Source organism: Anolis sagrei, chromosome 1 (assembly GCF_037176765.1).
Source record: "Anolis sagrei isolate rAnoSag1 chromosome 1, rAnoSag1.mat, whole genome shotgun sequence".
NCBI lineage: Eukaryota > Metazoa > Chordata > Lepidosauria > Squamata > Dactyloidae > Anolis > Anolis sagrei.
In genome coordinates this window covers 233,180,735-233,205,508 of record NC_090021.1, presented here as the reverse complement: position 1 = coordinate 233,205,508, position 24,774 = coordinate 233,180,735, and the positions used below count along the sequence as shown (strand labels likewise).

At 43.1% G+C, this 24,774-nt stretch overlaps 1 protein-coding gene across 2 annotated transcripts in view; it reads left to right on the top strand.

Moving 5' to 3' along the window:
- Window positions 1-23,295, top strand: part of KDM2A (lysine demethylase 2A) — a 53,781-nt gene extending 30,486 nt beyond the window's left edge. For both annotated transcript variants that reach the window (XM_060772131.2, XM_067461438.1), the window contains exons 14-22: window positions 10,784-10,867; window positions 11,473-11,739; window positions 12,019-12,150; window positions 12,264-12,353; window positions 15,380-16,083; window positions 19,007-19,170; window positions 19,602-19,760; window positions 19,956-20,171; window positions 21,012-23,295. In XM_060772131.2, the coding sequence (XP_060628114.2) occupies window positions 10,784-10,867; window positions 11,473-11,739; window positions 12,019-12,150; window positions 12,264-12,353; window positions 15,380-16,083; window positions 19,007-19,170; window positions 19,602-19,760; window positions 19,956-20,171; window positions 21,012-21,193 (1,998 nt within the window). In that variant the 3' untranslated portion in view covers window positions 21,194-23,295. The remainder of the gene's footprint in view (window positions 1-10,783; window positions 10,868-11,472; window positions 11,740-12,018; window positions 12,151-12,263; window positions 12,354-15,379; window positions 16,084-19,006; window positions 19,171-19,601; window positions 19,761-19,955; window positions 20,172-21,011) is intronic.
- The last annotated feature ends 1,479 nt before the right edge of the window (window positions 23,296-24,774 follow it).

The window sequence follows — 24,774 nt, the reverse complement described above, 5'->3', positions numbered from 1 at the left end:
GTTGGAAGAGGGATAGTCTTATATAGCGAATGTATCCCAAACTCTATATTTTAAATGGAAAAGTTGGGGGTCATCTTATACGCCCAGTCGTCTTATATGCCGGAATATACGGTATTTTTCCTTCGTATTATGTGTAGTCTGGGTGAATAAGTGCAGTGGTTCATTTTCTCTTCTTAATCTGCATGCAGCTGGCTCTCCCCTATTGGGGGTACATTTGGATTTTTTTATCAGTTAATTTTCTTTGTTTTGATGTGGGATATCTGCTACCACATCAGTTGACTAACTTGGATTGATTTTGACCACAGAATGCAGATGCTTCCATGGGCCCAAAAACCTTTTTTAAACCCAGAAGAGGGCTCACGTGTTCCACAGTCTGCAGCTTCCCCACCCTTATTATCTATCCTCTACCTGCTGTGCTACTGATGGAGCTTGTGAAGTAATAGATTTTGACCCAGAGACCTCATGACCTAGAGCACTTTTTTGCACTGTTTATTTTAGAAGGGTTATAGATGCATAGGCATGATGCTTGATTAGCTACTTTTCCTTACTTCAGACTTCTAATGTGTAAGCAAAGGTAGTTCTCAGCTAGTCAGTCATGTGGTATAGCATCTGGTAATACCTGCTTAGCTGGTATAACATCTGCTTCTCCTGGGTGCTTAATAAAACAGTTTCGCTGGATTCTGCTGTTCTGAAAATGTTGATTTGCCTAGCTGTGTGGCATTTAGTAATTATTAAACAAAACTGTATGTCTAAATTACAATTTTGAGATAGCAGGGGACTCTTCAAATGTACATTTCACATGTATTTGATAGCAGTGTTATGCTGCAGTATCACCCAATCTTGTCTGATTTTGGAAACCAACCCAGATGAGGCCTGGTTAGTATTTGGATAGAAGTACGCTAGGGAATGTGATCGGTCTAGGAAAGACTCCTGGTAGAAGCCATTGCTATGAGTTAAAAGTTGACCATTCTGGTTGAGTCAGACTGATCGATCTTAACTAGTGCAAGCTAGTTACCTGTGTAACTAGTCAGCATTGTTTGTCAGAGAAGGCTATATGCCTTGTAAAACAACAACTGCCATGATCCTATACCATTGAACCATTGTAGTTAAAACGGTGTCAGGCTGCATTAATTCTACAGTGTAGATAGACCTCTAGATCAACAGGCAAAAAACAAGCAAGGTGTGCTCTACATGCTTTGCAGCTCCACAGAAAAGTCGGATCAACTTAAAATGAATACTTCCCCTACCCACCTCTTGTGTGTAGCATTGACCAAGCTGTGCAAACCTTTCCGAACTTCCCAGTCAAGTTGTGTGGCCCCTCGGCCTGTGTGGGAAATTGGAAAGCTCAGACAACAGAGGCACTTCCCTTGGAAAACAGCACAGGAGCAGGAAGTTGCTTCTGTGGGTGAAAAGAAACTCTTCCTCCCTGGCTTAATTTTGTTTTTTCATGTACTGTAATTTAACCTAAACATTAGGAAGAACTTCCTAACTGGGTAGTTGTGAGTTTTCCGAGCTGTATGGCCATGTCCCAGAAGCTTTATCTCACATTTTTTCACCCACATGGCAGGCATCCTCAGAGGTTATGGGGTTTGTTGGAAACTAGACGAGTGTGGATTATATTTGTAGAATGTCCAGAGTGGGAGATAGAGCTCTTGTCTGCTTGAGGCAACTGTGAATGTTGCAATTGGCCACCTTGATTAGCATTGCATGGCCTTGCAGCTTCAAAGCCTGGCCTGGGGAAAATCCATTGTTGGGAGGTTTTAGCCAGGCCTGGTTGATTATTTTCTATCTGGAATTCCCTTGTTGTTTGGGTGTTGTTTTTTTTATTTACTGTTACAATTATTGTTGAAAGCAAACTAAAAATTTTAGAGTTCTTTAGTACTGGTGGCCAGGTTTTGTTCATTTTCATGGTTTCTTATTCTGTTGAAATTGTCCACATGCTTGTGGATTTCACTGGCTTCTCTGTGTAGTCTGACATGGTAATTGTTAAGAGTGGTCCAGGCCTTTGTGTTCTCAAATAATATGCTGTGACCAGGATTCACTCCTCTCCCCCCCCCCCCCCCAAATTCTCAGGGTGGTCTGCGAGAAGGCCTTACTGGTACATTATTTAAACTGTTATGTTTATTCATATCATGATCTGAGATCTGATCACCGTGCTCAATATATCCCATATACATGGGGGTATTAGGATAATGATACAAAAGGTTTGCTAGGGTAGATCTCCTCCCCCCCCCCCCCCCAATCAAAATCCTGGCTATGGGCCTGGCTGTGACCAGGTTGGTCATCAGGTGCTCTGCTATGGCTGACTTCTCTGGTTGAATATTCTGCATTGCCTTTCATATTCCTTGATTCGTGTTTGGACATTGCTGTGTTTGGTAGACTTGTACACAACTGCATGGTATACAGTAGACACCTGCAGAGGTGAGAGGATCCTTGTTGTCCTTTTCTGAAAGTAGAATTTGTTGCATTGTCTTAATGGGTCTGTAGAAAGTTTGTAGGTTGTGTTGGAACAGTGGTTCTCAACCTGTGTGTCCTCAGGTGTTTTGGCCTTCGACTCCCAGAAATCCTTGTTGTTGTTCATTCGTTCAGTCGTCTCCGACTCTTCGTGACCTCATGGACCAGCCTACGCCAGAGCTCCCTGTTGGTCGTTACCACCCCCAGCTCCCTCAAGGTCAGTCCAGTCACTTCAAGGATGCCATCCATCCATCTTGCCCTTGGTCGGCCCCTCTTCCTTTTGCCTTCCACTTTCCCCAGCATAATTGTCTTCTCTAGGCTTTCCTGTCTCCTCATGATGTGGCCAAAGTACTTCAGCTTTATCTCTAGTATCTTTCCCTCCAGTGAGCAGTCGGGCTTTATTTCCTGGAGGATGGACTGGTTGGATCTTCTCGCAGTCCAAGGCACTCTCAGCACTTTCCTCCAACACCACAGCTCAAAAGCATCGATCTTCCTTCGCTCAGCCTTCCCTAAGGTCCAGCTCTCACATCCGTAGGTGACTACAGGGAATACCATGGCTTTGACTAGGCGGATCTTTGTTGCAAGTCTGATGTCTCTACTCTTCACTATTTTATCGAGACTGGACATTGCTCTCCTCCCAAGAAGTAAGCGTCTTCTGATTTCCTGGCTACAGTCTGCATCTGCAGTAATCTTTGCACCTAGAAATACAAAGTCTGTCACGGCCTCCATGGTTTCTCCCTCTATTTTCCAGTTGTCAATCATTCTTGTTGCCATAATCTTGGTTTTTTTGACGTTTAGCTGCAACCCGGCTTTTGCGCTTTCTTCTTTCACCTTGATTAGAAGGCTCCTCAGCTCCTCCTCGCTTTCGGCCATCAGAGTGGTGTCATCTGCATATCTGAGGTTGTTAATGTTTCTTCCAGCAATTTTCACCCCAGCTTTGCATTCATCCAGCCCCGCACATCGCATGATGTGTTCTGCATACAAGTTAAAAAGGTTGGGTGAGAGTATGCAGCCTTGCCGTACGCCTTTCCCAATCTTGAACCAGTCTGTTGTTCCGTGGTCAGTTCTGACTGTTGCTACTTGGTCCTTGTACAGATTCCTCAGGAGAGAGACAAGGTGGCTTGGTATGCCCATCCCACCAAGAACTTGCCACAATTTATTATGATCCACACAGTCAAAGGCTTTAGAATAGTCAATGAAGCAGAAGTAGATGTTTTTCTGAAACTCCCTGCCTTTCTCCATTATCCAGCGGATATTGGCAATCTGGTCTCTGGTTCCTCTGCCTTTTCTAAACCCAGCTTGAACATCTGGCAACTCTCGCTCCATGTATTCCTGGAGTCTTCCTTGCAGGATCTTGAGCATTACCTTACTGGCATGAGAAATAAGGGCCACTGTACGGAAGTTTGAGCAGTCTTTTGCATTTCCCTTTTTTGGTATGGGGATATAAGTTGATTTTTTCCAGTCTGATGGCCATTCTTGTGTTTTCCATATTTGCTGGCAAATGGCATGCATCACCTTGACAGCATCATCTTTTAAGATTTTAAACAGTTCAGCTGGGATCCCATCATCTCCTGCTGCCTTGTTGTTAGCAATGCTTCTTAAGGCCCATTCAACCTCACTCCTCAGGATGTCTGGTTCTAATTCATTCACCACACCGTCAAAGCTATCCTCGATATTGTTATCCTTCCTATACAGATCTTCTGTATAGTCTCGCCACCTTCTCTTGATCTCTTCAGCTTCTGTTAGGTCCCTGCCATCTTTGTTTCTTATCATACCAATTTTTGCCTGAAATTTACCTCCAATGTTTCTAATTTTCTGGAAGAGGTCTCTTGTCCTTCCTATTCTGTTGTCTTCTTCCACTTCCATGCATTGCTTATTTAAAAATAGTTCCTTATCTCTTCTGGCTAACCTCTGGAATTGCGCATTTAACTGGGCATATCTCCCCTTTTCACTGTTTCCTTTTGCTTTCCTCCTTTCTTGGGCTACTTCCAGTGTCTCAGCAGACAACCATTTTGCCTTCTTCGTTTTCTTTTTCTTTGGAACGTACTTTGTTGCCGCCTCCTGAACAATGTCGCGGACTTCTGTCCATAGTTCTTCTGGGACTCTGTTTACTAAATCTAGTCCTTCAAATCTGTTCTTCACTTCCACTGTATATTCGCTAGGAATGTTAGTGAGATCATATCTAACTGGTCTGTGTATTTTCCCTGATCTCTTTAGTTTTATTCTAAATTGGGCAATAAGAAGTTCGTGATCTGAGCTACAGTCAGCCCCAGGTCTTGTTTTCACCAACTGGATGGATGTCCGCCACCTTTGGCTGCAAAGGATGTAGTCAATCTGATTTCGGTGTTGACCATCTGGTGAGGTCCATGTATAAAGCCGTCTTTTAGGTTGTTGGAAGAGAGTATTCGTTATACACAGCGAGTTTTCCTGGCAGAATTCTATCAGCCTGCGTCCCGCTTCATTTTGTTCTCCCAGACCATGCTTGCCTGTGATCCCAGTTGTCATTTGACTTCCCACCTTGGCATTCCAGTCTCCTGTAATGAAAATAATGTCTCTTTTTGGTGTATTATCCAGTAGGTCCTGCAGATCCTCATAGAACTGATCTACTTCTGCTTCTTCAGCAGCTGTGGTTGGGGCGTATATTTGGATCACTGTGATGTTGAAAGGCTTTCCTTGCACTCGAATTGAGATCACCCAGAAATCCTAACAGCTGCTAAACTGGCTGGGATTTCTGGAAGTTGTAGGCCAAAATACCTGGGGACTTACAGGTTGAGAACCACTGTGTTAGAACTACATGACTTTAGAACTATTCAGTAGTGGAATATGCTGCCTTACATTTTGGTGGATGGTTTTTGAGATCTGGAGATGGAGCCCCAGATGGCGCAATGGGTTAAACCAGTGGTTCTCAACCTGTGGGTCCCCAGGTGGTTTGGCCTACAACTCCCAGAAATCCCAGCCAGTTTACCAACTGTTATGATTTTGGGGAGTTGAAGGCCAAATCATCTGGGGACCCACAGGTTGAGAACTACTGGGTTAAACCCTTTTGCCAGCAGAACTGCTGACGGATAAGTCAGCGGTCCGAATCCAGGGAGAGCAGGTTGAGCTCCCATCTGTCAACTCCAGCTCTCCATGCGGGGGCATGAGAGAAACCACAAGGATGGTAAAACTCATACATCCGGGTGTCCCCTGGGCAACATCCTTGCAGATGGCCAATTCTCTCATACCAGAAGCGACTTGTGGTTTCTCAAGTTGCTCCTGATACACATACACACACAAACAAAAGCTCTGGAGATTTTTAAGCAGAGCCTGGATGGCCACCTATTGGAGGTGCTTTGGTTGTGTGTTCCTGTGTTGCAGAATGGGGTTGGATTGGATGGCCTTTAGGGGTCTCTTCCAGCTCTCAAAGATCCTGTAAATTTAATAAATCAGTGAATGTAATCATGTGATGTGTTACTTTATGACTGTGTTTATATATATTTTTCCCTTTTATGTAATTTTGATGATGTTGTTTATTGTTTGTGCTCAGGTTTTATCTTGTTGTAATATGTTGTCCGGGCTCGGCCCCATGTAAGCCGCTCCGAGTCCCCATTGGGGAGATGGTGGCGGGGTATAAATAATAATAATTATTATTATATTCGGATTATATAGGAGTTATAATTGTTTTGGTAGTGTGTATTTTTCATTCTTTCATTTTCTAAGAGAGTAGAAACCAGTAACATGTGACCTTTGCAGAGTTAGAAATGCCCCTGTGGCTGTTCAGAGAGCAGCATTACCAAGCAAGGGAAAGACAGAGAGAGAGAGAGGCGGGCAAGGCTGGGGAGTGGGCGAGGGGAGGCCTGGCTGCAGCCCACTCAGAGAGTGAGTGAGTGAGTGAGTGAGTTCAAGGCTTGTTCTCCCACTTCAGTCTCCAATTGCAGTAGTGGCGGCGAGGGCGGGGGGAGGCCCTCCGCTTCTGACCAATCAGCCGCCAGCCACCGGCGTGGCCCCGCCCCTTCCCAACTCTGCAGCAGAACGGCTTTGCCTGCTCCCTTCCTCGCTTCCTCGGCCTGCCTTTCTCTTCCGTTGCAAAGCATTGCTGGGAGCTGCATGTGGGTGACGCAGCAGCATTGTTTGCGGGCTTCCGCTGAAGGGCTAGGAAAGGCAGGCAGGCAGGCGAGTTGCAAAGCCACCGGTGCCTTTTCCGAGGAAGATCGTTGCGTGGAAGTCCCTCGCCGGAGTGCTCACTCGGCCGTCTGCAAAACAAAGGGAAACTTCCTGCCGTAACTCCTCCCGGTGGAAAGAAGGAAGGAAGAAGCAGGCAAGGTCAGGCACATGGGCAGCTTGGGGGGCGCTTTTCCTCCCGAAGGATGGTGACCTTCGTGGGACTTTCCTGCGGGGTTTACCCGCAGTTTGTTTGAAGGAGGCTCGAATCAGAGGAGTTCCTTGTAACGAGAGGAGTGCAAACTTCTCTCTACCCCCCCCCCCCCGCCCTTTCCATTTTTTTTCTTTCCTCTGTAGTGTAGAGTTAATGCAGTTTGGCACAACTTTGCCGTGACTCGGTGTTACGGAATGATGGGAGTTGCAGTCTTACAAGGTCTTTCGCCTTCTCTGCCAAAGAGTGCTGGTGCCTCAACAAACTACAACTCATGTATTATTCCAGGACAGTGTGATTGTATCAGAAGAAAACCCCAAGTTAGCTTGTGCATTTGGGATATTTGGGGATGTTGCACCCCAGTGTAGGGGCTCTACATTCCGGAATTGGTGGAGTTGGGTGTCTCCACCCTCCAGAGTTTGCAGCTTCCCCAAAAGAGCCCCAATTGGCTGGTCGAGAGAGTGTTCCCCCACAAAGCATGTGCCTTCATGCCCTCAGAGGCCAGTCTTTCCTCTGAAGTCAGTGACGCTGGAAGGAAGAGGGTGGGGTTTTGCACATATTGCTGGGCTCTGCAAAGCAGCCACTTCCCCCTCCCCTCCCCTGTTGAGTTTTCCGGGCTGTATGGCCATGATCCAGAAGCATTTTCTCCAGACCTTTCGCCCACATCTATGGCAGGCATCCTCAGAGGTTGTGAGGTCTGTTGGAAGCTAGTCAAGTGAGGTTTATATCTCTCTGGAATGTCCGGGTTCGGAGAAAGAACTCTTGCCTGCTTGAGGCAAGTGTGAATGTTGCAGTTGGCCACCTTGATTTGTATTTAATGGCCTTGCAGCTTCAAAGCCTGGCTGGTTACTGCCTGGGGGGATCCTTTGTTTGGAGGTGTTAGCTGGCCCTGATTGTTTCCTGTCTGGAATTCCCATGTTTGTTTGTTGTTTTTGAGCGTTGCTCTTTATTTGTTCTGATTTTAGAGGGGTTTTTTAATACTGGTAGCCACGTTTTGTTCATTTTCATGGTTTCTTCCTTTCTGTTGAAATTGTTCACATGCTTGTGGATTTCAGTGGCTTCTCTGTATAGTCTGACATAGTGGTTGTTAAAAATGGTCCAGCATTTCTTGGTTCTCAAATAATATGCAGTGTCCAGGTTGGTTCATCAGGGTGGGAGAAAGACAAAATCTGACTACCAGTATTTTTTTAAAAAACCCTCTAAAATCAGGACAGTAAAGAAAGAACAACACTCAAAAACAGGGGAATTCCAGACAAATAATCTGGTCCAGCGAATTGCCTCCCAACAAAGGACTCCCCTAGGCAAGAAGCAGCCAAGCCTTGAAACTGCAAGTCTATTCAGTGCTAATCAAGATGACCAATTGCAGCATTCACACTTGGCTGTTTTCCAACAGACCTCACAACCTCTGAGGATGCCTGCCACAGATGTGGGTGAAACATCAGGAGAGAATGCTTCTGGGACATGGCCATACAGCCCAGAAAACTCACAGCAACCCAGTGATTCCAGTCATGAAAGCCTTCAACAACACAAATAACTGTTTATGGAGCACATCATTGGGCTTTTTCTTTAAAATGATTTAAGGGGCATTAAATGCATGAGTTTTAATGTAATGAAACATACTTAAAGTTTACACTCAGTCTTTAGAACAGTGAAATGGGATTGCATCTGCACAATAGAAGTAAGGCAGTTTGACATCACTTTAACTCTTATGGATCAATACTATAGAATCCCGAGGTTTGTAGTTTTACAAGGTCTTTTGCCTTCTCTGCCATAAAGAGTGCTGGTGCCTCACCAAACTACAACTCCCAGGTTTCCATGGTAATGGGCCATGGAAGTTGAAGTGGTGTCAGATTGCATTAAGTGTAGATGTAGCCTCAGTTGCTGTTGTGTGTAAAATAACAAACCAAATGCTAAAATGTGACTTCTGAGGCCAGGCTTTGGAAATGTAATTAGTCCCATATATTATTGCTATTCAGATAAGAAATAGTGGGATCAGTCGTTTTTTACCCTTCACAAAGGAAACAGCATTATCAACTAATCCCCCACCATCGAGGGCAAGTAAAAGATGGACCTGGGTATAATACTCAGGCAGAGGTAACTTTTCTGAGGAAGAGGTATAATGGTGCTAAGCGCATACCACACTGAGATCTTACGTAAATATTCAGTGGGTGACTGTCCCACTGTTAGGCTTACTTGAGCTGGATTCCTTGTCTTTATTGCTAATGCAGCCCCATCTTCCAGGTTTTTTCCCCTTTTTAAGTTCATCATACCTATTTAGTCTCACTGAAAAGAGGAATAGTTTCTTGGGTTTTTATGAATTCCTGTTGGGTGTACCACTTTCTTTAAGGGGTGGGGGAGAGGTGTAATATTTTGTCTCTAGGAAGGGTGAGCAGTAGACTGGCTGTGGGATCAGGCCTTTGGAGAATAGGCTGACCTACTGACGTGTTGACTGATTTAGAACTGATGGACTGCCCTTGGATAATGATTTAAATCGGTGACTACTGACTATTAGTTGTCTGTTTTTATATTGTTTTTATATTGTTTATACAGTTTTATAGTGTTTTATATTGTTATTATTACATTACTGTTAATTGTATATTTATGTTTTGATGTGGGCACCATGGGGTGCCACTTTGTTAGCTGTCCTGAGTCCCTCTGCGGAGGTTGAGAAAGGATGGGATATAAAAGCCCTAAATGAATAAATAAATGTTTCACGGGGTATAAGACGCTAGTGCAGGGAGGGGCAGACTACAGTATTAAAATCCCCCATCATTGCCCCCCCCCCTTTGGGTTTTATGAATTACATCTTGTTGGATTGTATGGTAGAATCTCGGATTAAGGCTAAAGCAAAATGCCATGAGCTACATTCCACAGAATGAAGATAAACTGTTCCACCAGCTCTTGTTTCTAGAAAGTTCTGGCCATTGTATTTTCAATGACTTGCTCTTAATTGACACCTTATATGTGAGTAGAGAACCAAATAAACTATTTGACATTTCTTTTCTTTTTTTTTAAGAGAAGTAGATATTTTGTCATGCAAGGGCATCTCAGCATTCTCAGAGATTTTTGGGAAGTTGGAAATCAAATTTAAGTTTTTGTTGTGAACCATAAGATCCTCCTTTGTGGCTTAAATCAGTTTCGCCTGCTGGAAGGCAGTCTCACAGTACAGACTTCATATGGGAATATGAATCACCTTGCTATGGTGAATGCCAGGGAGAGCAAGTCCAGCCCATGCGGTGTTCTTTCCCTCTTGGCAGCAAGAAACACTGCACTCCCTTCACAAGGCGATGCCAGCAATGTAACCATAGTAACCTCAAGTAAATAAAGCACATCAGCAACGGCAGTCCTAGGTGGGTGGGTGGTCAGGCCGGACAGCAGAAGCACCAGAACAAGCTAGGTTACCTGAAATTGCATCAACTTGGTGCTAACTCTTAGGCATGGGCTGACAATTTAAAGGTTAGGTGGGTTTATGTGGGAGAGAGATGTACCGAAACAGCATGTTGGAAAGATTGTCATTGCTGCCTGTTGTTCAAGGCAGACAGCAATGACAATATAGCTTCTAGATTAGACTGATCTATGTAGTTCTGATCACTGTAGTTCTGCACTAATGCATCAGAGGTGGAATTGTTATATGAGTTGGATGGAAGATACTGCTGCAGCACAAAAGAGAAAGAACAACCTTGATCTGGAAGGAGGAGCCACATTATCTGCTTCTGTTTCATCCTTTCAAAAATTGAAGCTGGCATAGTGTTTTTCAGTCGACATAGGAGGCAATTTCTGGCCTGATTCCATGGATTGCACTAGGCAAGCTGCTGTATCTCAATCCCTCATTAATAATGTGGAAACACAAAATGTGATCTATGTTACAGAGTTGTATAGATTACTAAAATCTTATCTGTTGAATTATTCTGCATACTAATGTTTTGATACAAGTGAAGAGTAAAATGTATATTGTGGTTTATTCGGATTCTTTTACAGTTATTGCTTGAAGAGTACGCAAACAGTGATCCCAAAGTGGCATTTACTGGTATCCCTATTGTCCAGTGGCCGAAGAGGGATAAGGTAAATAACAGATCCACAACTGAAGACTTGCTTTTTAATCTTTCACATCTGAACTGTTGTTTATTTTTAGTTGAATCAAGAAAAATATTGTCTTATAACTGTAAGAGCAAAGTGAAAATTACAAATATTAATACAAAGTGCAACATAAAGTAAAGAATAAGAGAAAACAAAAGGATGATGATGTCGGTTTCAGTTTTGCCATCATTGCCAGAATTCAGAACTGGTTAATAATAAACATAGGATCATTATTTAGACTCTGCTTCTGGGACCAAAGTCCTCACTTTCACTGCCTAATCTCATCTGTTCTAGTCCGTGTTATTGAACTTCATGCAGTTGGATTTTGACATCCCTGGGGTTTTGGAAAACCAATGTAATTTAGTGATTGAACTGTTGAAATGGGACTTAGGAGATGGAGGTTTAAAGACCTATTGAGCTACAAAACTCAATGAGTGACATTCCGCCATCAGACTCAATCTCCTGGGGCCGAGGGAAAGAGCCATATATGCCAACCTGAGCTTATTGGAGAAAGGTAGAGATATCAATGTAACAAATAAATGAGACAAGTTCTTCGTGCTAATTTCTCACCATCTTTTTTCCACTGACAGCTCAAATTTCAGGCTCGTCCAAAGCTAAAATTACCTGCTATACCTATCACCAAGCCCCACACCATGAAACCAGCTCCACGGCCAACACCTGTGAGACCCACAGTCTCTCCTATAGTGTCAGGTGCACGCAGAAGGAGGGTACGGTGCCGTAAATGCAAGGCCTGCCTGCAAGGAGAGTGTGGCATGTGTCACTACTGCAGGGATATGAAAAAGTTCGGAGGGCCTGGCCGCATGAAGCAGTCCTGCGTATTACGGCAGTGCTTAGCAGTAAGTTCTGTGATATATTAAATGTGTTTCTGTGAAAGAATTTGGCTTCATTTTACTTCAGGAGAACAGAATGAAGTCTGTAGTACTCCTCAAATGTGAGACAGAACAAAGGAGGCAAATAAAAAAAGGCCTCACAACCCGATCTTAAGGAATGGTCAAATAGGAGTTACCAGAGAGAACCTTCCATGGGGTATATACAGTTGGGTAGGATTGAGAGTGTATAGTCATTATCCTTGGAGCTGCAGTATAACTGCTTGGATTACTCTGTTTCCTTTTTAGCCCAGGCTGCCTCACTCTGTCACATGTGCACTTTGTGGGGAGGTAGATAAGAATGAGGATTCACAGGACTTTGAGAAGAAGCTAATGGAGTGCTGCATCTGCAATGAGATTGTTCACCCTGGTTGTCTACAGGTGAGAACGTGTGGACCAGAGAGTTGGAGGCAACTGTTTAATATATCTTGGCAAAGACGTGAAAGGAACATATGACTTCCTCAAAATTATTTTTTATTTTCTTTCCTCTGCAGATGGATGGAGAAGGGCTACTGAATGATGAATTGCCCAACTGCTGGGAATGTCCAAAGTGCTACAAGGGGGATGAGGCAGAGAAAGGCCAGGTAAGAAGTGAATGCTCTTTTCTCTTTACCATGGGAAATGCATCAATCATCACACAATTCTCCTGGGTACCAAAGGGGCAATATTTTTGCACATAGGAAAGGTTTGTTATTCCACATTCTCTTTATTTAAGCTGTCAGAAAGAGGTCCTTCTGGTGTCCTAATATATTGGTCTTCTTTTCTTTGCACATTTGGGAAGGCTTGGTAAAAGTGTTTTATAAGAGTCAGGCACTAGCTGGTGCTATCCACTGAATAAATACTTCAACCTAGAAATGAGCACAGAGGACCCTATACACTGATAGTATACAGTGGAGCTATGTCACAGCTTTGCCACTGCCATCATCTTGGCATATACAGAGAGCTTATCAACGACAAAACTCTGGCAGTTCGAGGAAAAAGCAGATCCCAAGAGAGCAGCAACATCATCTTCCGTGGCCCCAGCAGAAATATCATTACAAGACCCTGCCTAGAATTGTGCCAGTTATGGCATCAAAGGGCATCCTGCTGAAGGCAAGTGAAAGGGATGGGTGGCATCTCATCACAGATATTACCGTAAGAGTCTCGCTTATCCAACCTTTGCTCATCCAATGTTCTGTATTCTGCCTCCCACCCGGATCCACAGCTGTTTCCATACAGTGCGAGGTTTTGGTGCTAAATTCGTAAAGTCCGTGTATTGAACTGCTTTTTCTGTCAATTTGTTGTAAAACATGATGTTTTGGTGCTTAATATGTAAAATCATAATGTAATTTGACATTTAATAGGCTTTTCCTTAATCCCTCCTTATTATTCAACATTCTCACCTATCCAACATTCTTCTGGCCTGTTTATGTTGGACAAGCGAGACTACTGTATTTCCAAATGCTGTTAACTGTGTTGCCCTCTGGGTGGCTAATGTAACCTTCAGCACTTGGTTCTGTCTTAGATAACTTGGGTCAGAGCAATTGGATGCAGCACGCTTCTCAGCAGTCCTTGTATGATAAACACTTGTGTCAGTGATCTGTAGATTTCTTAACAGTAAGGCATGAAAGATTCTTTCTTATTCTCAAGCACTCCTTTTATTTGTTCTTATAAACTTCACTTCATTTTTCTGGGAATCTTAGTTTTTAAATAAAACACAGTTCAGCAGAGCAGAGATACTGGCTCAGTTTCAGTCTCAGCATCTGTTTGAGAATGAAATCTGTCTGAAAATTGCACGTTCTGGTTTGCATACTAAAAAGTGATCCAAGTAAGCTGTGTGTAGTTAAGTACTTAACTTAATAATGGGTTCATATGTGCGCCTGGGACTCCTCCATCTTATTCTGCAACTTCCAAACATTTTCTTGAATATAAATTGAGCCTCGTCTTCCCCAAGTAACCAGATTACTCCTCATCACTTTTGTCATACATCTCAATGATCCCTAATGTGTGAGTTATCTTTTTGTTTAGAACAAAATCTATCAGACCCTGTTTAGCCAAGAACAAATAGAAAGATTGCCTAAGGTTTTCTTGATTCATACCATGACCAATAGCAGAGAAATTAAGCTTTTATGCAGTAGGTTTTAATTGTCTCCACCAAAAACATATGACAAACAGTGAGAGAGGAACTTCTCCAAAACAAGCATTTAAAGCTCTCTTCGGCAATTGGTCTTGAGCAGCTATATGGAGCTTGCTTATGCTCTTGCTGCTGGTGAAGAGAGGGAAAAGTACTCTTTAAAAGGCAGCAGATCCTTAAGGCCTTGGCAGAGGCCCTCTTCTTTGTACTCTGCCTCTTGACTATCTCAGTCAGAGCCTTATGCACTCCGAGTAATTCAGCTTCTGCTTTTCTCCACTTCCTCTCTGTCCCACACAGGAAGTAGAAGCTAAGGGTGTTGATACAGCCTGAATCTCCTCGTCTTCTCCTTTGCAGTAATAATGCTGCTAGTTAGAGGAACAATTATAATTTAAAAGAATCAACTAGGGAGCAGCAAGAAACAGAGAATACTAAGTTTTCGGGAGGTTTTTACTAGGGCTGTATCACTCATGATACAGTAGTGACTTTAGGAATAAATTCCTTGGCTTGCGAGTTTTTTAAGCTTGTGAGTTTTTTAAAATACGAGCTGTCATTCAGCATGTTTTTTGCTTCAAAATACAAGCTGAGATCCGAGTTACGAGCTAGATATCCCTTTTTGCAGCCTCCACTACCGTCTCACCTCCCACAGGTCCCCCTCAAACCCTTCTGCCACTCCTTTTTCTCCCCCCCCCCCCTTTTCATTTAGTCCTCCGCCTTCTCACGACGATGGGTGGGATTATTTGGGGGGAGGCGGAGGGAAAGGAGTGCATTGCTGCCACAAGGGGGGCAGGAACACGTGCATGAGGCAACGGCTGTAGGGGAAAGGCATCATGGGGTCTGCCCCTCTATAACATAAAGCAGGGGACAACGAAAAGGTGAAAGTGAAAGTGCCAGATTTGTGCACAGGGAGGGTGCCTAGGGGTCCGCTGGGGTGTGGGAGGGGAAGAAGACCAGCCTCGGAGAACCTCACCTTGTATTACAGGATGACAAGCATCTATCCAATAATTCCCCTCTTCCAAGCCATTTCAAACATATGGTGACTTTCTTGCAGGGTTTTCTTGTCAATGTTTGCTCACAGAAAGGTTTGGTCACGGATGAAGGAAGTGGTGGAAGCCTTCCCCCCACCCCCCCCCCACCCCCGAGCTCATGATCTTGACAAAAAAAAGTTGGTGTGGTTTTTGGGGGGCTGGAAGTGATTAATAGCATTTCAGTTCATTTCAATGGGGGAATTTGTTTGACATGCACACAAATTGAGTTATGAGCTTGGTCACAGAACAAATTAAACTCATATGTCAAGGTATTACTGCATTTTTTCTGAGAGATATTTAGTTGTCTTTAATCTTACGCAAACAAGCATTCCTGATTTTTCCACCCTCCACCCCAGTTTACTTTTAACATAATCTGTTCTGTCCTATCAATTAAAAGTTTAAAACTGTTGTTTAGTCTTTTAAGTCTAAGTTTAGATCTTTAAATGTTAATCTGGTGGAATTCACTTTGCAGAAGCGGAAAATGGATGATGGTGATGACGATACGGTCCAAGCCAAAGTCCTGAGACCTTTGCGAAGTTGTGAGGAACCTCTGACTCCCCCACCGCACTCACCTACCCCAATGCTGCAGTTGATCCATGACCCTGTGTCACCACGAAGCATAGTAACCCGATCTTCTCCAGGCGCAGGTCCTAGTGACCATCATGGTGTCAGCCGGGATGAACGCTTTAAGAGGCGCCAGCTACTTCGGCTGCAGGGTACAGAGCGCACAGTAGTGCGGGAAAAAGAAAACAACCCTAGCGGCAAGAAAGAGCTCTCAGAGGTAGAAAGGGCCAAGCTCCATGGTTCTTATCTTACAGTCACATTACAAAGACCTACCAAAGACGTGCATGGCACTTCCATTGTGCCCAAGCTGCAGGCAATTACTGCCTCCACTAACCTGCGACATTCTCCCCGTGTGGTGATGCGCCACAGTTCAGCCAAGACTCCCCATCAGGGAGGAGATGATGAAGTGGAGGAGGAGGAGGAGGAAACGGCAGATGAGGAAGACGAGAGTGCTGAGGAGAGTGGGGCAGCCAGGCTGAACGGTCAGGGTGGCAGAGCACCAGATGGGGAGGAGCTCTGGATGCAGAAGGAGGTGTGGATGTCTGTCTTCCGCTATCTCACTCGCAAGGAGCTTTGTGAATGTATGCGTGTATGCAAAACCTGGTACAAATGGTAAGTGGAAAGAACTTGCTGCCCAGCTTCCACTTTTTACTCCTTTATCAGTTGCTTCAGTTTTCCAGAATGCGTTGCAAACCCCTAACATTATAAGATCATAATCCGTCTGTAATATCCCATTGGTGGTGTAAGTAGATGTAAGAGAAGATAAGTGAAGAGAAAGAGGATGTACTTACACAATTCCGAATCCATGCTATAGTCTATAGTGATGAGCATAAGCTCAGGTGCCTGCTGTATGAAAGATTTGACAAATTCATAGGTATGCAACAGCCATGAGCAAATAGCTAAAAATAATCCAATTTCAAAAGCAGTATATATACATATTGAGTGCTCAATATATAATGTTGGACTTGAACTGTAGGTAACCTGGGTTCAAATCCCTACTCAGCCTTGAAATCCCTTTGGATGACCTTGACAGGCTCTTTCAGCCTTGGAGGAAAGCAGTGGTAAACCCCCTCTGAACGGATCTTGCCAAGAAATCTCCTTGATAGGGTCATTTAAGTTAGAAAATACTTGAAAATCCAAAAATTATTTTTGCTTTTGCATTTTTGAGAGGGTTTTACCTTTCAGTGTTGGAAAAAATAAGGGTGGGATACATTGATTTTGATATAGTGTAGCAGTTCTTACAAAAGTATCCTGTTAATCTCTCATAATTGGTCCATGCTTGACTGAGTTGGGCAGACTGCTTTCTGGAAAAAAAAATCTGAAACCATGGCAATTACAATGATTTGGTCTATTAAATCGCCAAATTTCACTTGAGCAGCAGTGAGCAGCAGCAAGAAGCAAGTGACGTGGGATCACCTGTACAGCTGCAGCCTGTTGCTTGGAATAAATACACAGTAGGCTCTCCCTTTCCGTGGATTCTGGATCCATAGATATAATAGTTTTAAAAAATCAAAATATCTAAAAAGTCTTAGAGTTTAAAAGATACGAATAGCAGTCTCATCTGACTTTGCGTTCTGCAGCATTTCCCTTCTGGGGGTGAAGAAACCACTGAGAGAGATGGGGTGAGAGTAGGGAAGTCTCACCCAACTCTACCATTTCCTCCTTCTTGTCTGATGCACACAGAGACAGCCTCTGTAGGGCAGAGAGCAAGAAATGAAGAGTAGGAAGTGAGTGGCAGGGTGGGATGGACCTCACACACATGGTGGCTGCCTTCAGTGTGTGCATAGACAGAGAAAGGAAAAGACAGAAAATGGGTCTTGTTGGGATGGAGGAAGGCTGGGCATTGTGCACTATATTTGGTGTGCACATGGTGCAGAAAGCGAAGAAAGTTTGTCTCAGGGAAGAGAGAGACATGCTCACATGCCCAAGACAGTGGCTGCCTTTGGAATGCACGCAATGGTGGTAGGATGTAAGAAATTGGGTGGCGCCTGAGCTTTATATATTGTAAAGTCCCTTAACATAAGGAACTTGAGCCATCTGCATTTTCTTGTATCTGTGGGGGTGCTTGGGACCAATCTCTCATGAATATAGAGAGCCCGTTGTAAAATACTCAGTTATTTGAAAGGCATGGAAATGTTTGAAAGAAAGAAATTGTGTGTACTGGCTGGAAATAAATGTGTATAATACTGTTTTATTTATAAAATAACTGTCAGTTATGAAATCACAAGTAAAGTGTCTACAAAACACACCTGCCCTGACAGTATATTATCAATATATAACAAATATTTGATAAGGCTCTTCGGAAATTATAGGTTCATAATTCAATGCTATGAATTCCCCTGGGTTGTTTTACTCTCTCCTATTTTACTGAATAATTCCCCACCATACACACATGACAAAGAGGGATGCCTGTTTTGGTCCTAAGCTTTCATTTTTTTGAAATATTTAGATTGCTGGTGCCAGCACTTCTGTGTGTTCAGATTTAAAAGTGCAAATGTGGAAGCATTGTGTTTCACAATCCCAGGGCTCTTGGTCATACTGAAAGATTAAATAAATGTCTTGCTTTGCACAATCCAGGAATAGCCACTGCATGTTAGTGCATGTTATCTTTGCCAAATAAAAACAGTGACCTGGCTCATTCCAGTCCTTTTGTCTTCTTGGGACAAAATTTTTTAAGCCTCTCTATATTAAAATGCTCAGTAGGAGGTCTTTAAAAACCTGCACTTTCATCTGTGTTCAGTCAAGGGTAGCATCCATTCCCCAATTCAATAAGAATTGGCTGGGAATAGCCATATGACCATTATTCTGGCTCCTGTACCACAGAAAGACTCAATTTAGATCGGCAGTTCCAGAAGGTCCTTTGATACTGTTGAACTTCTTGACCTAAGTTTGTGTTGCTTGGATTCTATGTTTTCCTTCCCCATTTTAGTTTAGGACAGACAATATTGAAGTAGTTTTAAGAGGTTTATGAGCTTTTTCATTCCCCAAGTAGGATCTCATTTTATTTTGCCATGGAGAGCTACTATCTCAGACCCTTGAATTAGGTGAGTTTTTTAAGTAGGAAGGATATCTCCATTTGCCCCGGAGAAATACTATTTCCTTTCTCTTTTGTGTGGTAAAAGATTTAATTGGTGATAAAAAGGACATACTTGAGATGACAAAGCTTCATTAATCCAGAAGATAGACCTGAAGGTGGCTATAGAACTGACCTTAGTTCTTCGTCTGTCCTTCAGTTCCTAACAATGACTGTGGCCATAAACTAGTCCCCATGAGCAAAACCAAATTAGATTTCACCCATGAAAGGCAGAAATAGTTGCAGAAACTGGAAAGTTGACTGGTGCTTAAGATAGAATATATATTTCTCCTCCTTATTTTGAATGTTTGTTTTTTTTAACTATATCTCGCTTCAAAAATATGGGCATGCCCTACAACCTTGCTCATCCGTAAAAAGGAAAACCTGCAACAAAATGTTTGTCAAGAATCAAAATATGGTGGAAGTAAAGTTCATATTCTAACTAGGCGTGCTTTCCATTAGGTCTGGTGATAGAAGATTGTGGACAAAAATTGATTTAAGCAGGTACAAGTCCATCACGCCCCTGGCTCTTGGTGGCATAATTAGAAGGCAGCCAATCAGCCTTGACCTCAGCTGGACCAATATTTCCAGAAAACAGCTCACTTGGCTCATAAACAGACTACCAGGTATGTGACTTGATGGGTCAGCTTAGCTTAACATAGTTGGCTTCTGCTGAAGTCCTCAGAGTTGAACAAAGCAATACTCTCGTCTCTTACTAACATTGTTTTGTGAGTACAGGCATGGATTCCAAATGCCATAAGATTGCCTTCGTCTTCACTTCAAAATTAGCCAAGGATTTCATCGCTCTTTAGCTGTAACTCTTGAGTAATCTGTTAGTCATATGCCATCTACCATTATAATCCAGCCCATGGTCTACTGCCTTCCATCATTTATAGATTATTTATAGTATAACTTTGATTTTGTTGTTCACAATGTGTGGAGGGGAGGAGGAGCTGGTGTTCTTCTATTCTTTGCAAAGATGCGCAGAAAAAATGAATTGTTTTGCAATGAAAAGTTATCATGCTTTCCACTGTTTCTTTCTATTTCTGCACCACAGGCCTCAAAGACCTCATCTTAGCAGGCTGCTCCTGGTCGGCAGTTTCTGCTCTCAGTACCTCCACTTGCCCCCTTCTCAGGACTCTAGATCTTCGGTGGGCAGTAGGAATCAAGGATCCTCAGATTCGAGACTTGCTTACATCTCCATCAGATAAACCTAGTATGTTTTTGTTTTGTTTTGTCTTCAGGCCATATTAGGGATTTGTGCTTTCTGGTGAGATAATTTGGTGTGTTAAGAGACAAGTTGATAATTACAAGTCAAGATTAATGCATTTCTAGGGAAGTGTGTTACATCTGCTCTAGAGAGGTAAGAGTCTTATTTCCTTGTCAGACATCTTTGCCTATCTTTAAACAGGCCAAGACAATCGCAGCAAACTCCGTAACATGATAGACTTCCGGTTGGCTGGGCTGGACATCACAGATGCAACACTACGACTCATCATCCGCCACATGCCTCTGCTCTCTCGACTTGATCTTAGTCACTGCAATCACCTTACAGACCAGTCAACCAATTTGTTAACAGCAGTGGGATCTTCCACACGAAACTCACTTACTGAAATCAACATGGCAGGTGTGTGTCTTCTAGGAGTATCTGTCATTTCGGGCATATAGGGGCTTCTGTTAATGGACGTATGCTTGTCTGAGATCTTTTTTCTGCTAGCGGGAAAGAAGTGATTTACATCAAAAATAATATGTCATGTTTTCACTCAAGAACCACAGGGATTTAAAGCTAATGGGCCTTAATTCCCTAAAGGTACTAGATCCTGTCTGAGTAGCTAAGAAAGGAACCCTGGTTTGTACTTGAATGGGAGACCATCAATGAATATCAGGTGTTGCAAGTTATATTTCAGAGGAATGTAATGGCAAAACCACCTCTAAGTAGTCCTCTTTATTAAAAAAAAACATGAAATTTGTGGGGTTGCCATAAGTCAACAGGAAACTTGAAGGCTCAGAGACACACACAAAAATAATATCAATATTTGGAATATTCTGTCATATAGCACAAGAGGGTCTTTTATCTGACCCTTTTTAATATGGGAATAGCAAAATAACGTTTGATGCAGTGCTGACATTTAAATCTGCATATATTACACCAGTGTAAGAAGATTTTTTTAAAAAAAAAAACCTAAACTACTTTTCTTGAAGCAAAGAATGCTATTTTATCTGTATTCCTCAATAGTCCAAGCTTTTTCCATATCTTCTAGCAAAAACCATATTCTTATGAGGTGCAGCTCTGTATTTACATTGTTAGGTAATCAAAAAGTCAAAGCGTGGAATTATATTTTATGTTCACATTTGTACCCCTGTTAATGTCACTTTATTCCTTTGTTGCATGTGCAGTTGTTTAGTTGACATACATTTGTGGAAATGAGCATGGGCATTATGTGACCACAACATTTTCTTTCTGCAGGTTGCAATAAGCTCACAGATCAGTCCCTGATTTTCCTGCGGCGCATTTCTAATGTCACTCTGATAGACCTCCGTGGCTGCAAGCAGATCACCCGTAAGGCCTGCGAGCACTTCATCTCAGACCTATCAATCAACAGCCTCTACTGCCTATCAGACGAAAAGCTGATCCAGAAAATCAGCTAGGAATTTGCCACACGTAGACTGAAGAGAAGGAAAGATCCCAGACAAACCCCTCTTGGAGAGCAAAACCTCCCCCATTTCCCCCCACATCCACAGGCAGAGAATATAGCAGCCTGGTTGTTCCCGTGATGCCCTCCTCTCCTTGGGACTTTGTCAGACCAGGAAATCCCACCAGATGTTCGAGGAAGTGGGAACCAGAAGAGATTGTTGGACGGCTGCCCTTTGGGGATATTTGCTCCTCAGCTACATGCTCTAACTTGATGTCTGTAGCAGCATTTTCAGGGGGGATGTGTCCTTTTTTCTCCTCTCAGTCAGTGCCCTCTCCCATAAGTCCCATGATAACAGATCACACTGCCCCATCAGATTGTGGAGGAATTAGATCAGGATAGTATCAGACAGGGGCACTTCTCTATTTTGCGTGCTATCTTGGTATGTGATTTGCAACTAAAGACCAGGCTTGGGAATAACTTCTTGTGCCCACTGCACTCTGCTAAGCTTTCCTTTCTCGCCCATTAACAGCTGCTGATGCTGGTTACTCAGAGCTGCAGTGTCGACAGTAGCAGTGCTCCTTCTGAGGTGAGCACTCCATGTGCCCTGTGGTTAGCCTGCAGGTACCGTCCAGTTTGAAGCTAGTGAGGGGATGAAGAAGCTTTCACGTTGAGGGAGCCATGTTCACAAGGATGGCATCTTGTTAGAGGGAAAGCTGCAGCCCAGCCTTGAAAGGCACCTGGTGAGATCTCTTAACACCAGCAGAAATGTTCTCTGTTGCGCTGGCTTGAGAAAAATGCTAACACATTGGAGGGGCACGTAGCTGTTGGCTCTTGAACTGGGAGATGGGCGAATGCCCAATTAGCTGCCTCTCTTCTTTTGCAATGAATGGCCGGTCCAAAGAACTTCTCTCTTGGGCAGCAGAGAGTTTTTGCACTTTAGAAAGAAAGGTAATATTTTGGATCCCTATTTTATTTTCCCCTGCCTGAGTGACTGGACACTCCTTTCAGCTGTCTGAGCTTGTCAGGGTTTGAATGCACACTTTGCACTCTGCTCTCTTCCCCCATAGTGATAGCACAAATTAGACTGCCCTTCACCCCCACCTCCCCCAAGTCTCGCATGGCAAAAAAGGCAAGAGCTCTCCAGTGTCTGTACAGCAAGGGGAAAGAGGAGAGTGGTAATGATGGAGTTGGAGGAAAGCCCAATGCACCTGCGCTGCTTCTGAAGCAATAAGAGAGGCGGAGGAGTCCACCCATCACTCCACATTGCCCAACCTGGTTGCATTGAGTGCTGTGGCATCTGAGCCTCTGGCGGAGAGCAGCCTTCCCTGCACTGTTGGGGATGGGGTGGGGGAATCTCTATAGCTGTATACTTAGATCTGCTGAAATCCAGAGATTCCCCCTCACTTCCATAGGAGAAGCAGGCTTCTTGGCCACGAGGACAATGCTAGTGTGATGAGTTCCAGAGTGCCTCAGTACACGGGAGCTTTGCTGCAAATTGTTTTTTTTTTTTCCTGCAGAAAGAGACACCCGCTGATCTTCTAGTGGACACGTTCTGCCTTGTTGTGTTGGCTCCTATGGAAAAATCATAGAATCAGTCTTCTGTTCTGTTTTGTTTTCTGTTTTTTCTTTGAAGAGGAAGTCGAGAATAGCCATATAGGAGGTTCAAGTGCATCTGCCCAGATAACTACCACTTTGGAGATGTCTAGGCTCTAGGTATTTTGTGTTTTTCTCTCTCGCTTCTCAAAAGTGGGAGCACCATAACAACTCTCCATATGCATTGTTCAGCCTGAGAGGTACTGAACTGCAGGCTGACGTGTCAGGAGCTTTAGGAACTGGGAGGAATCTTGTCTTGCAGACAGAGGGATTAAGCAAGCAGCAAAGTGTTTGCAGAGAGCATGGTTGTGGGCCTAGGCTTTGCTTTCCTGAAGCCTTCTCAAATGTGGCCCTCGGGTGACTGTGGCTTAAGTGACTAAAAACAAAATGAGAAACTCAATTGCCTAAAATGGCCACCACCTCAGAAGGCAAGAGGTGACATAAAGGAAAGAGAAATTATATATAAAATCACTTAGTGATTTAAAAAAACATGCTCCCTAAATAAAAACTCCCTAAAAGAAAGTCACTTTTGTCTAAAAGGGTTTGGTTGTTCTTTTGTGTTTTTTTTGAAGAAATTGTAAATATATATTTTTTGTTGCTAACTTAGAGTCAATCTCCAATGTTGTGCTTTAAAATTAAATGTAAGCATTAAGGGTAAAAGAAGCCAAGTCTTGCGCTCTCTCAGTTGAAATGTTTAGGTTTGGGGATATTTGGGGCTAAAGGGAGGGGAGCTAGTTGGGATTTTTCATTTTCTAATCATTTGCCAATAATGGTTTTAGAGAATCTTTCCTCAAGCATATTACCACAGGAATGAGACACAAGTGAATGGGGAAAGGAAATATACCAGCCTCTGAAGGGGGGACTTTGTTTCATGGGGTGGATTTTGGAATAAAAAAATCTAGAAAAAACTGTGTGGGTCTGCATATTGATTATGATGTGAGTTCAAATTCATGAGAAACACAGCCCAAAAGAGAAATTGTTAGCTTACCACAATTTTCCTACCCTGTATCCCAGGACTTCTGCTGGAGTTTGGTTCCAGGACCTCCTACCGACACCAAAACCTGAATGCTAAAATTCCATTATATACAACAGCATAGTGAAACGACAATATGACAAAATCATGGTTTGTCACTAAAATGTATAAGCTACATCCAGATTTTTTTCTCCACTGAGTTTTATGGCTCCTCCATGCTTTATTCTAAGATAATTTAATTACTTACATGTGAACTTGAACCTGGATCTTCAAAATCCCACTAAAATGCTTAGAAACCACTTTATTATATTGGTTTTGTGTGCAGTTTTATTTACTGCTGAATAGGAAAGCACTGAAGCCATACCTCAGATCTAGTTTCTGAGATTTGGTCTGCATTGCCCTGCTTCAGGTAAGAATATTCAGGATATGTATTTTTCCAGATGGATCCCTATCATATAGTTGAATTATCAAAGACTCAATGGTATGCAGACCTGCATCAAGTTCTTGCTCTGCTGTCCCAGGTGGGAATCCTAAGTAAAGAAAAACGTATCATACCCAGCTGAAAAAAAGTTTTTATCAGATTAGTGTTAGATTGAGATGTCAGAAAATCTTGCCTATTGGAAGACGGCAAAATATGGGGGTACTGCACAAATGAACCTCTAAATCGGTGGTTCTCAACCTGGGGTCCCCAGATGTTTTTGGCCTACAACTCCCAGAAATCCTAACAGTTGGTAAACTAGCTGGGATTTCTGGGAGTTGTAGGCCAAAAACATCTGGGGACCCCAGGTTGAGAACGACTGCAAATGATGTGCTCAGTACAAATGTTCTTGGATCGAATGGCTTCGAACTAAAGCAGTGAAACTGACTCTGGATGGGATAGTAACAGGTTCACTCACAAATTTTCATAGTTGAATGCATATGAGAAACAAAAACATGGGCAATGTTAGCATTTGCTATATAGTACTCAGTGATAGTGGACATACCTGTCCAATTTCCTCATTGGTGTCCTTTCCATACATTTTACTCAA